Source organism: Zootoca vivipara, chromosome 15 (genome assembly GCF_965207765.1).
Source record: "Zootoca vivipara chromosome 15, rZooViv2.hap1.1, whole genome shotgun sequence".
NCBI lineage: Eukaryota > Metazoa > Chordata > Lepidosauria > Squamata > Lacertidae > Zootoca > Zootoca vivipara.
Genome location: NC_142598.1, coordinates 41,833,630 through 41,845,882, shown reverse-complemented (window position 1 = coordinate 41,845,882; position 12,253 = coordinate 41,833,630). Strand labels below are relative to the sequence as shown.

The following is a 12,253-nucleotide window of genomic DNA, read 5'->3' as shown; positions in this document are numbered from 1 at the left end:
CGACTAAACAACAACAAAGCCCTTTCTTCATCTTGAACTTGTATTTTAAGTTTCTCAGATAAATGGAAAACCTTTCTTATCTATGACGTTTTCTTACTTCTGCAAAACACCAGAATGAGTCATATTTGCTTGATAAAAAAGTTCCACTCCCTGGAAAAGACCCTGATGTTGGGAAAGATGGAGGGCACTAGGAGAAGGGGACAACAGAGGACGAGATGGTTGGACAGTGTTCTCGAAGCTACGAACATGAGTTTGACCAAACTGCGGGAGGCAGTGGAAGACAGGAGTGCCTGGCATGCTATGGTCCATGGGGGTCACAGTCGGACACGACTAAACGACTAAACAACATTTATTATTATTATTATTATTATTATTATTATTATTATTATTATTATTATTATATTGGGTTTAGAAGGATTGCTCCTGACCAATCCCTAATCCCACTCTCCATCATACTCAACACTCGTGGGGTGCCGTAGTTGCCACTCAGGTCGGTTGCCAAGATATTACTCCTTCGTTCTAGCCCACCAGCAGGTGGTACTGAGGATACTTGCTTTGCCCCGGGCACTGGCAACCCTCGCTAGGCCACTGATCTAGCAAGAATCCTGGCTTGGTTTCACAGTTAAACCACAGTGTCTCCATTTGGATGTCCTGTGAACCCCGAAAGTCTGGCATTATAGTGGGAAGGAGAAGAACAGGGAATTTAGAAGCACAATGCTCATCTTTGTCATGTTTGAACTGCCCTACCATCATAAGATACTGGATACCAATGAGCATTTGTTGTTGTTTAGTTGTTTAGTCGTGTCCGACTCTTCGTGACCCCATGGACCACAGCACGCCAGGCACTCCTGTCTTGCACTGCCTCCCGCAGTTTGGTCAAACTCATGTTCGTAGCATTGGTTCTCGATGCTACCAATGAGCATAATTCCTATTAATGACAGAGATGCAGCTGGGTGGAAAATGGACACTTGGAGAGTATTCAAAAATAAAAAGTAATTACAATGTGACCACTGTAATATTCATCACAGAGTTTACAGAGCTGGGTTACAAGCCAGACATCCTTTTTTTAAAAAAAAAGAAAAAGAAATGAGGGGTAGGTAGGAACCATATTTCAATCTTCATTCAAGAATCCCAAGTTGTAACCTGATGTCTCAGCTCCTTGGAAGGACTTAGCCTACAAGATCCCTCCCTGGGGGCCTCCAGGCTATGGCTAATTTTGTGGGGGATTCAACCAAATTCCGGCAAATTCAGGTTGTGCAGTTCTAGTTGTTTGGGAAGTTTTGTGCAACAAACCAAGCCCCACCCCTGTGCTTTTTGAGATAAATAACATGATGGATACAGGTAGGTAGCCGTGTTGGTCTGGGTCGAAGTAAAATAAAAAAATTCCTTCAGTAGCACCTTAAAGACCAACTAAGTTTTTATTTTGGTATGAGCTTTCGTGTGCATGCACACTTCTTCAGATGCACACTTCTTCAGATTCTTCTTCAGAAGTGTGCATGCACACGAAAGCTCATACCAAAATCAAAACTTAGTTGGTCTTTAAGGTGCTACTGAAGGAATTTTTTTATTTAACATGATGGAGATAGACATGCCAACTCTAGGGGGGGGAGGGGTCTTTGGCCCCTTCATTATTTGTTTAATATCTGCAGAAATGCTCTCATCAGACAAGATGATCTCAGCTAGAGGTGTCTAGAGAGTTGGAATGGGAGCACAGGCAGGCAGGAAGAGGGGATTTGATTCCATTTGCAGTTAAAGACAAAACTGCTGAATTTTCACTTTATGGAACAAGATGCAAACCAAAGCACAGCCATCCTTCACAATTTGCAGTTCTCCAAATCTTGCAATGCATTTCTCCAGCCAAGTGGTGTGCACAAAATTCACACGCCAGGTGAAAATAACACAACATGCAATCGATTAGGAGAAATTGCTTTTCAGAAATGTGTATATTAGAAGAAACACGAAAACACGGATGAATTTTCATTGGGGCTCTTTTTTGTCTGTTTTAATGGCAAACTGATGTGGAAATGGAAAGAACGCAACTTAAGGTGGGAAAAAGTAGAAGCTGAAATGGACAGACTCCCCCTCCCTACAAACGAACAAAGGTGAAGTAGCGGCAACTCAATGGAGGCTACCAGCACTTGCTTCCTTCTCTCCCCACCGCATTGATACTCCAGTTTCTTACAATGACTTGTTTTTGGTACCTGCGGATCCATTTACAGGACAAAAGGCGCTTGACACACCCTCAAGACAATAATAAAATTCTGGTACGGGACACAAATATATTCCTACTTGAAAGTCTACTAAATTCTGATTTTGAGGCAACATCCATCTTGCTGGCAAATATGTAAATAGCCAGGAAAAGCAGCACAATCCTTTGCACATTTGCTCAGGTGTAGGCCTCATAGGATCAACAGGCTCTTGCTTCCTAGTAATGGTGCTTAGCCTAAGTTAGTTGCCTTCGATTCGGTCGTGGTGCTGCAGCATTTGCAGATCAAAAAAAACAAGGCCGCACTCTTTCTCATTTCCTCAAGCGGATCCTTATTTGTATTCACTCACTGGATCACAATACAATTGATTCCAGTGGCTGCTTGGACACCAGCTATAACATTTATCAGACAAAATATTAAGAATGATTATCTTCATTTGTATCTTTTTTTTAAAAAAAGAAAACGTTTTGCACGATACCCCAGTCAGTCTTTTCCTCCCAGTTAACTTGTGGACAAACCTCTCATCTCCCAATCCCTCTTTTCCATGCAAGGTATTAATTGTATCTGTGTCTCGGTAATCGGTTTGGCCTGTTTCCACAGCACTCAGACATTTTCTTCATGGCTCGCCGCGCAAAATCCACTTTGCCCCTGTCTTTGCGTATGGCTGTGTATTCGTAGGCTTTCAGCTTGATGTAGTAGTCTGAGAATTTATTGTACAGGACAGAGATGGGCATTCCGTTCAGAATGATCCCGAAAGCAATGCAGAGGAAAGCAAAGAGTCGTCCGAGGTGGGTTTCCGGACACATGTCTCCATATCCAACAGTAGAAATGCTTACCTTGAAAAGCAAAGACAAAACAAGGCAGTTACTCAGAACATCCAAGCCACCTTTCTATGCTGGGGGCAGAGGGGTCCTTTAGAGACTGAGGCGGTGTTCTCCCCATTGCTGCGTTGGGAAGGAAAGAGAGATTCCTCTGCAATAGATATGAGAATCTGCCTCGGCTTTTCCCATCCCTGAAGACCAGAGATGGCATTTGTCCTCCCCATCACAGTGCACAGAGGAAGGAGGTGCCATGGTGGGGATTCTCAGGCTGTCACTTCTTCCCAACACAATGAATGAATGAATGAATGAATGAATGAATGAATGCACAAACTGCCCATGATTTAGCTGCCTTTCCCTCCCTCATGTGACCATGGTGGTGTGTTCCCTCCCTTTCTATGAATGATGGTGTGTAAGAAAGATGGTGTGTTTGGGCAACCTGAGCCTAAAGAGGTCTTGAACTTCTGAGCTACAGCAGTGTCCTCAGTAAATATGGCCGAGCACGTCAATGCCGGTTTCTCATTTTCCCAATCCTAAATTCAGTTCTCTATAGTTAAACATTGGGCTGTGAATAAAAAATAAAAGAATAAAATTCCTCATGAAAATTCACCAGCATTTCCCTGCAATTTTCTCATGTGATACCATTTCATATACAAACTTGCCTAATATACATTTTTTTTTGCAAAGCCATTTTCACTAATGTGCCACATTTTGTATGTCATGTCCCCAAATTACTTGGCTGGAGAACTGCATTGCAAAATTCGGATCGATGCAAATGTCGAAGGAGAGCTGTGTTTTCATTTGGTGAGTTCACCTTTAAATGTGAACGGAATCCAATCCCCCCCCCCCATCCCTCCTTGTCAGCTGCTGATTTGACACCTTGGTTTTCTGGAAAGCAGGCAGTGGTGGACTGGGCTGGGGGTGAGAGGAGCAGGTCCCTCAGACCATTGATTGACCCTCTCAACCCATCTGTGGTCCTAGGAATGTCTTTCCTGAGTGTCTTTGTCAATATCTCTTGCTTAGGTTTGGGCCACCGTACCTTGGTCTATACTGGTGGGAAACTCGAACCAACTCCACGCTGGCATGGAAGTCAGCGCTGCTCTACCTGCCTGTTCCAGAATCAGGGCGGAGCTTCGTTTATTGTATGAGTCATTTCTTTTAAGGCATTTATTTGCCACCCTTTGCCAAAAAGGCCACGGGGCAATTCACATACCGTGTTTCTCCTAAAATAAGACACGTCTTATATTTATTTTTCCTCCCAAAAAACACACCACGGCTTATTTTCAGGGGATGTCTTTTTTTTTTGGTGTCTTTGCGGAGGGGGGAGAGACGGAGCGAGGCAAAACGGTGTGTGTGTGTGTGCAGAGCACAGACTGCCCACCTCGCGGGGGTAACCTCCTGCTGCTGCACCTGGGTAAGGAAAAGGGGACTTCTCCCTCGCGCGCACGCACACACAAGAGCAACAGAAGAGTGCTCTTCGCGCTGCACTGTGCTCCCCAAGCGGCAGCACGAAGAGCCTGGTGAGAGGCAGCTGCGGCTGCAGGTGAAGCCCGGGATCTGCGTGGGCGACTGTGGGCGAAGGCACTGAGTGCTGCGGCGGTAGCGAAGAGGCACCCGATCAACTGAGAAGCGGGCTGATCGGGCGCCTCTTCGCTACCGCCGCAGCGCTCAGGGTGCTTGTCCCCAGATCGCCCACGCAGGCTTCACCTGCAGCCGCAGCTGCCTCTCACCAGGCTCTTCCCGCTGCGCTGCACTCCCCGAAGTGGCTCCCACCCCCGGCTTATTTTCGGGGGATGTCTTATATTTATTCTACTAATTAAAAGCCTGACATGGCTTATTTTTGAGGACCGTCTTATTTTAGGAGAAACACGGTAGGAATGTAATAAACGACAAGCCGGTCACCTTTGGTTTCTCCCAGGTCTCCCATGTATGAAAACACGAGACAGGGCAGCAGCAGCAGCAGCCCCTCCTTCCCATATCCAGGCTGTCCAGGTTCTTGGTTGCGCTGTCTCCCTGAATACACTTGGGCCTCTCCCCCTCTCCTCTACCTATCTTCAGGAACGCTTGCCAGGAAGGTGGCTTCTGCCTTTGATACTCCTGCAACTTGGAGAAGGAATGTTTGCAGGGTTGGGGTGAAGGAGGCGGCCAGAATGAACCAAGGAGCTGAATTTAGCCCCTGTTTTCAGGGACTCTTAGAGCTGCAAGAGATGGGGGAAAGCAGAGATGGGTGGGTGGTGGTGGTGGAAGAGCCGAATGCTGGGAACCTGGCACTGACCTGTTTTGTCTGAAGAATGGTGTCTCACTTTGCATTTGTCTTTTTGCTGACCTGATCCTGCAATCGTTATTATAACCAATGCCAAGGTATTATATGAATGTTGATAAAACAGTGAAAGAAATGGCTGCAGACGGAACATGCATTGTGCTCTCCTTCCCTTGGCTTCTGTCTGGCAGCATCCATGGTTAGTGTACCAGTGCAATATTCACTGGAAAGGCAGCCATGCAGAGGGGAGGGGGGCATTTCCCTTTTCCCCCCCAAATAAAAAAGGGGCCTGATGTTTCAGATGAGTGAAACATACTGCTCCCTCCCTGAGCCTGCCGCAAGCGAGCTTATTTGTCGGATGCACCTGGCGCATTTGATGGTATAAAAGGGATTAGTTTTGTGGCCTGATGGAAATTAACTCACTGGAATTGAATGTTAATGCAGGAGGGAGATCTCTGAAAATAAACAGCCAGATGAAAGAGCCAGGAGTCCTGGGGTGGATTTTTTCACATGTGTTTCTTTATGTTGCAGAGGAGCCTTGGAGGGATGAGGATCGGAGGAGGGGTAGGCGCCAACTCTGTGGGGCCCTGGTCCCTTTGCCCCCCAATAAAATATTTAGGGGGGTTGGACCCCAATCTTTTCTGCAAGTTGATGCCTCCCTCCCTCCCCAGCCACTTCCCCCCAGTTGGGCACCGGCCTCTTTTCCCAGCTTGCCTCCCGGCTTTTGGCACCGGCTTTGGTCCTCCTCACCTTGACTGGGCCAAATGAAAAATACACACCCAGAACTAGGCGCTGCTGTTTTTGTCCACAGGTGTCTGCAGCTGTGCAGGATTCAAGCATGGGGAAGGGGCATTTGCACCACTGTTGGAGCACGAGGAAGACGCAGGCGAGTGGGATCTGGAGTTTGGGAGGGTTTGTCATGCCAACAGCCACCAGCCCAGACCAACCAGCAGGATTATCATGAGAAGATGGGTTTAGATAGACACCCCTGCAACCAGTGCTTTTTCCCCTGGGGGTACTCAAGGACATGCAGTACTGGCACTTTTTTCCCTAGAAGAAAAGCTCTGCCTGCAGCCTAATGCTGGAGTTGTTCCCATTGCTGGTGCTCATTGGTCACACCCACAACATTCATTTGAAACACTTTTGTACCATTTTCAGAGCTCTGCCTCCCGCCAAAGAACCCCGGGAACAGTTAGACAGTAGGTGCTGGAATCACAGTTCTAAGAGGGCATCTCCTATCAAATCTCAGCTCCTCTGGTTCTTTGGGGGAAGCCTTGACTGTTAAAGTGGTGCAAGAGGCCTTTAAGTGTATGGGGTGGTTGCAAGTTACCGTGTGATTGTCATTTTTCTTCCCAGAACAATACCCGCTAAGCCAGGGGTGGGAAACCTTTGACCTCCAAGCAGGCCACTCCCTTTAGAACGGTGGCCCTCCAGATGTTGCAGGACTTGAGGGCTCATTTGTGGAAATAATAGACTTCTTTCTAGATTAATCACAATTGCCTACAATGAAAATACTTGGGTAGCAGCTTATGGATGACCATTTTCATAATATCTCTATCTATCTATCATCTATCTATCTATCTATCTATCTATCTATCTATCTATCTATCTCTATCTATCATCGATCTATCTATCTAAACTCACACACCATATATATTTGCCTCAAAGGGGCAGGGTTATCAGAAGAGCTTTCCAGCTAAGCTCTAACATGCTTTCATAAATTGGCAGGATGCAATTTATATTCTATAGCTTCTCTAGTTTCTGTAGCTCTTCTAGTTTCTGTTCACAAGTCTGTTTACACAATCTGCTATCCAAAGTTAACACCCCCAGAACCTGCTCCAAACTTGGATTTATTTACCTATCCAAAGAGGTCAATCAAGGTCACGTCACACAAGAGGAGTTTGATGGCAGGAGATGTTTGTGCTGCTGAAAACTCTACGAATCCCATGCTCCACCTTTCACACGTGCCAGCATTTTGCCATATGCAGGAGGGAAGTTCCCATGGGAAGAATGTGGACACAGGCACAAAGAACAGGGTTTTTTGTTTTAGTGAAGTGATCGCCTTGTTGCCTTCACATTTGATTAGTGCTGGCGACTCAGCAAAGACTTTGGACACCAAAGCAATATGGAAAATCTGAAAACTCAGGGGGGTAGAGCTCTGTATGCAGCTGGACTCTGGCAACTCCAGGTAGGAAGGGGGAGAGACCCTGTTTGAAAGCCTGAAGATCAGCTGCCCGCCAGTGTAGTCAATCGTGAGCTCGATGTCCCAGTCAATGGAAGGCAGCTTCCTTTGTCCCTGTGCTCTTATTGCTGAACTATTTGCAGCATGAGCCTCTGTCCCTGGGCTACTAAGACCTCCTGATTCCTCCAGCTGTGCTAGAAGGAATGTCCATTTCCCCATCCCTGGTGGCTTAGGATGCATTTCAACCAGGGACCTATAAATTATAAGCTCCGTATTGCATTACAAGCAACTGAGCCAGAGGGTCCTCCCGTTTTGTTATTTTTGTCTACTGCGGCTGGCTCAGTACAAATGCAATTTTTTAAAAAAATCATCTTGGGCTCTGTTGTAGCTGCGATCCCCAGCTGTCTGGAAAGCCTTGTGATGGTCAGCTGCTCTTATTTTCCTATCTCCAAATTGTTCATCTACAGACACATTTGGAAATGAAACAAAACTTCTGTAGGGACAGGTTCCCAGCCTCACCTTTGAGCTTAAACTGCTGGGTGAGAGCTAATATGTGGCCCCTTTTGATTGCATTGCTAAACCGCTGAGCAGAGGTGCTTTTGTAAACTCACTTTGGAAGAAAAAAATTCCTTCAGTAGCACCTTAAAGACCAACTAAGTTTTTATTTTGGTATGAGCTTTCGTGTGCATGCACACTTCATCAGATACACTGAAACAGAAGTAGCCAGACCCTTATGTATATTCAGAGGGTGGGGGTGATGGGAATGGGTGATGGGCTGATAGGAGTGGTAAACCTGTTGATGACTGTTAATGACTGCAATTGGTCTTGCGGAAGGAAGGTCACTTTGGAAGGAACCTGAAACCATCCCCACAGCCTCCCTTATGTATTTGCTGCAAAAATCTGTCAAGTAGGTGCAGATAAGTCACAGCAAAGTTAAGGCCATGCAGACATGTGCTTTCCCTTCTTGTTTCCTTCTTCCCCTTTCTCGGGGAGAAGCAGCACAAAGTCTGTGGCACAGCCGCAAAGAGCTCTCCAGTTCAAGCTCAGCTGCACAGATTTTAGCCTGATCAACTGTAGGAAAGCTTCCAGCTGACGGGTGCTTGTGCATGCATGCATGTTCTGTAAAGTCAACACTCTGAACAGATGTTTGGAAAGCCAGACATGGGGGGGGGGCCCTGCCGCTTCCAAAACAGGCACACTTGCAAGCGCGAGGGGGGGGGGAGCAAGGAACGAGCATCACATCGCCACGGAGGTACTTACGGCAGCCCACCACCAGGCATGGGGAATGCTGGTGAAGTTTGTGCTGGCGACATCATGCTCCACAGTGTAGACCATGGCGGAGAAGGCAAAGATCCCCAGCGCAATGAAGAGCAGAAGGCAGCCCACCTCCTGGTAGCACTGGCGCAGCGTGAAGCCGAATGCGCGCAGGCCCGTCGAGTGGCGGGCCAGCTTGAGGATGCGGAAAATGCGCATGAGGCGCATGATGCGCAGCACCTGCCCCACCTTCCCCACCCGCCCCACTTTCTCGATGTCATTTTCATGCTGGGAGCCTTGCCCGCGAGGCTGGTCCTCGTCCACAAAGCGCTCCAGCAGGAGCTGTAGGTACAGGGGCAGGATGGCGATGAGGTCCACGGCGTTGAGGGCGCTGCTGACGAAGCAGCGGATGTCCGGGGTGGAGACCAGCCGCAGCACGTACTCCAGGGTGAAGAAGGCGATGCAGAAGGTCTCCACGTGCTCCAGCAGGGGCCGCCTCTCCAGGGTGGCCTTGTCCCGGTGCTGCATCTCCTCCACCGTGTTGAGAGCCAGCGCCACCACCGAGATGAGCACAAAGAAGCTAGAGGCCACCCCCACGGCTTTGGCCGTGGTGGAGGAGAAGGGCTTCTCCATGAGGTTCCACAGGCGCCAGCGATGCTCAGCATAGCGCATGTGCCGGAAGAGGTGCTCGCTCTCCTGCACGGCCGCCTGGGCCCGCAGCTCCCCCTGCACCTTGAGCTGCTCGTTCAGCTCGTCCCGCCTCTCCTCAAAGCAGATGCGGCAGCAGCGGGGCGTGTATTTAAGGCGGACCCCCCAGTAGCTCAGCTCCTCCAGGAAGCTGCGGGGACACAGCTCGTCCCGCACCTGCAGCACCCCGGAGGAGTAGAAGTTGTAGACCAGCTGGAAGACGGCCGGGTCCCGGTCAAAGAAGTACTCGTCGCCCTGAGCTGCGTAGTCGTCGCAGAGGCCCAGCTGGCGCCAGCGGTCAGTGGAAGTGGCCAAGCGGCCCAGGCGGGTGGTGGGGTAGATGGCCACTGCCTGGTACGTCAGGCGGTAGCTTTGCCCGCCAACGTTGATGTTGAGGACGGAGGAGGATGTGGTGGCTCCAGCTGGGAAGGCTGGACTGAAGGGAAACACCGAAGGGAGCCCCTTCTCCTCTTCCTCACCCTCTTCCTCCTCATCCTCCAAGCAGGAGTAGCTGCTCTCAGCCTCCTGGGGCAGCTGCAGTGGAGATCCCCAGTCGGAAGCCCCAAAGCCCCCAGTCCCCCCAGTTTCGTTGCTTCCCACAGTTGCATCCAAGGGGCCCCCCAGCCGAGATTCAGCTTTATAGTCCGAGATCAGAGGCTGCTTTCTTTGCTTAAGGTTCCACATGCTTCCCCTTAGCGTTGGGTGGTGGGTGCGAATGTTCTTCTGGTTGCCTTCTCCTTCCTGCCCGAAGCATCTGCTGCTGGAGCCGTTTGACGTTTCTTTTCCGACCGACCAGCAGCTCCAGTTGTTGCAAAAACTCAGTGTGGGATCCAGGCACATGGGGACTGCTGTTGACCGCTTTAATCTTGCTGACAGGGAAGATCTGAGTGCTTAGAGAAGGGGATTTAAAGGCTATTATCCTGTTTCAGCCTCCGCTCCCTCTATCTGTGACGTGAATGATTATGGATCCAGAAATCTGTGGATAATCAGTCGAAAAAGAATAATAAGTGTAGCAGAGTCATTACTGCTAATAAAAATAAAATCAAAGAGCTTCTATTTGTGTCACTTCAGCACACACTCAGAAAAGATTTTCCAATGAAGGAGCAGCAACAGATCTTTTTTTGGAATTATCCAAGAGACTTTCATCTCATCCCCAATTTCCTATGTTTTCTTCTTCTTCTTCTGCATATCAACTCCTCTTAGAGCCGTTCCTTATGTTTACAGCCCATTTTACAGGCAGAAAAACCAACACTTAGATTTGCTGGGGTTCTTGAGAGTCAATGCAAGTGTTAATGTTAAATATTATGTAAAACAAGGGTAGCAAACATTGCTGCGCATGAATTGACATTGAATGCAGGACTCAGCAACTGCATAATGCCAGCTTTATTTCTTTTGTTTTTAGATCAGGTTTCCAGACGTCAAGGCTGTGAGGACAGACTTGAAGTTGACCGCGATTTGACAATGCCTGGTCAAATCTCAGAGGCCAGAGGCCGACGATCCAGAATTTCCAGTGTCCGATTCATCAGGTGGAGCTGCAGATAGCTAGCTCTTTTCTCACTGCTTTGACTTGCAAAAGGGTGAATGAATTATGCAAAGCATGGCATTATTTGCATACTTGCTTAATTATAAAGGATTACAATTCCGCTTCTCGGAATTTGGATTAATTTCCGGGGTGTGTGTGTTTGTGTGCTGAGGAGACAGCACTCTGATCGTCATATAAACCCCTTGTGTGTACCCAATGGATCTTAAAGATGAACTTGCCCACCTGGGGAAAACACCTCAAGTGGCAGGCAAGCACAAGGGAAGGGCCAGAACTCAGTGGACACACGCCCAAGGTCCCAAAGTCCATTCCTGGCATCTCCGGATCCGGTTGGGAAAGACTCTTCCTTGAAACCCTGGAGAGCTGCTGCCAGCCAGAGCTGAAATATGGAGCTCAATGAAGCAATGGCCTGACTCAGTATATGGCAGCTAGGGGAAGGGGGAGAGATTTAATTGGGGTTTCATTTACAGGCGAACTTGCCAGATTTTCACGTTCTGAAGCAGTTACATGAGCAGCCATCTTTTGAAATCTGCAATGCAGTCTTCTGCCCAAGGAATCTCATGAAAATGCATACACTGGAGCAGATTGTGCATAAAAATCCATATATTAGTGAGAGTAAATACAAAAATGCATCATTTTTTATCCTGTATTCTATTCTGTGAACTGCCCTGAGGAAGGGTGGTATATAAATTTAATAAATAAATTTTTATAAAGGAAATTGCTTTGCAAACATGTGCATTAAGCAAAATTGCAGGCAGCATTGTGTTATATTAGGAGAAATTAACAACAACAACAACAACAATAATAATACCCCGCCCATCTGGCTGGGTTTCCCCACCACTCTGGGCAGCTTCCAACCAACTTTTAAAAGCACAATACAGCATTAAACATTAAAAAACTTCCCTAAAGAGGACTGCGTCCAGATTTGCATGAAGAATTTTCATGAGGATTTGATTTTTGGTTTTTTTTTCAAACTGATGTGGAAATATGGAGAAGTGAATTTATGATTGGGAAAGGATGCTCTACACTAAATAGCAGAGCCTCTTCAAAGTCTCAGGTGAGAATCCCTCCCAGTGCTGCCTCTGGGGATCCATTTCGGTGGAGATCTTGGTTAGCAAAGTCCTGGCACTGGTGACGTGAGGCTGTTTTGCTGAGCCCTGGCTCTTCCCCAAACAGCAGGGGGAATTTGGTGTCAAAACTTGTATGCCAGATTCTATCAAAGATATGCTGCTTGCAGTCGAGTGTGTCGTAGGATTAAGCTGGGGAAGAATTTTCTCCCACCCCATTGCTTTTGATGGAAACCTA

General features: G+C 47.8%; 1 protein-coding gene and 1 long non-coding RNA gene across 2 annotated transcripts; one reads left to right on the top strand and one right to left on the bottom strand.

Moving 5' to 3' along the window:
* Positions 1 to 1,637: 1,637 nt before the first annotated feature.
* Positions 1,638 to 10,803, bottom strand: KCNV2 (potassium voltage-gated channel modifier subfamily V member 2). Its single transcript, XM_035097343.3, has 2 exons — positions 8,728 to 10,803; positions 1,638 to 3,043 (listed from the first exon to the last, which is right to left on the bottom strand). Exons 1-2 carry the CDS (start codon positions 10,246 to 10,248, stop codon positions 2,762 to 2,764), a joined length of 1,803 nt encoding a protein of 600 aa, XP_034953234.3. The 5' UTR covers positions 10,249 to 10,803; the 3' UTR covers positions 1,638 to 2,761.
* On the top strand, positions 3,628 to 11,667 carry LOC148683457 (uncharacterized). Its single transcript, XR_015947333.1, has 3 exons — positions 3,628 to 3,829; positions 6,097 to 6,171; positions 10,811 to 11,667. It is a non-coding gene; the product is annotated as an uncharacterized LOC148683457 (long non-coding RNA).
* Positions 11,668 to 12,253: the final 586 nt, after the last annotated feature.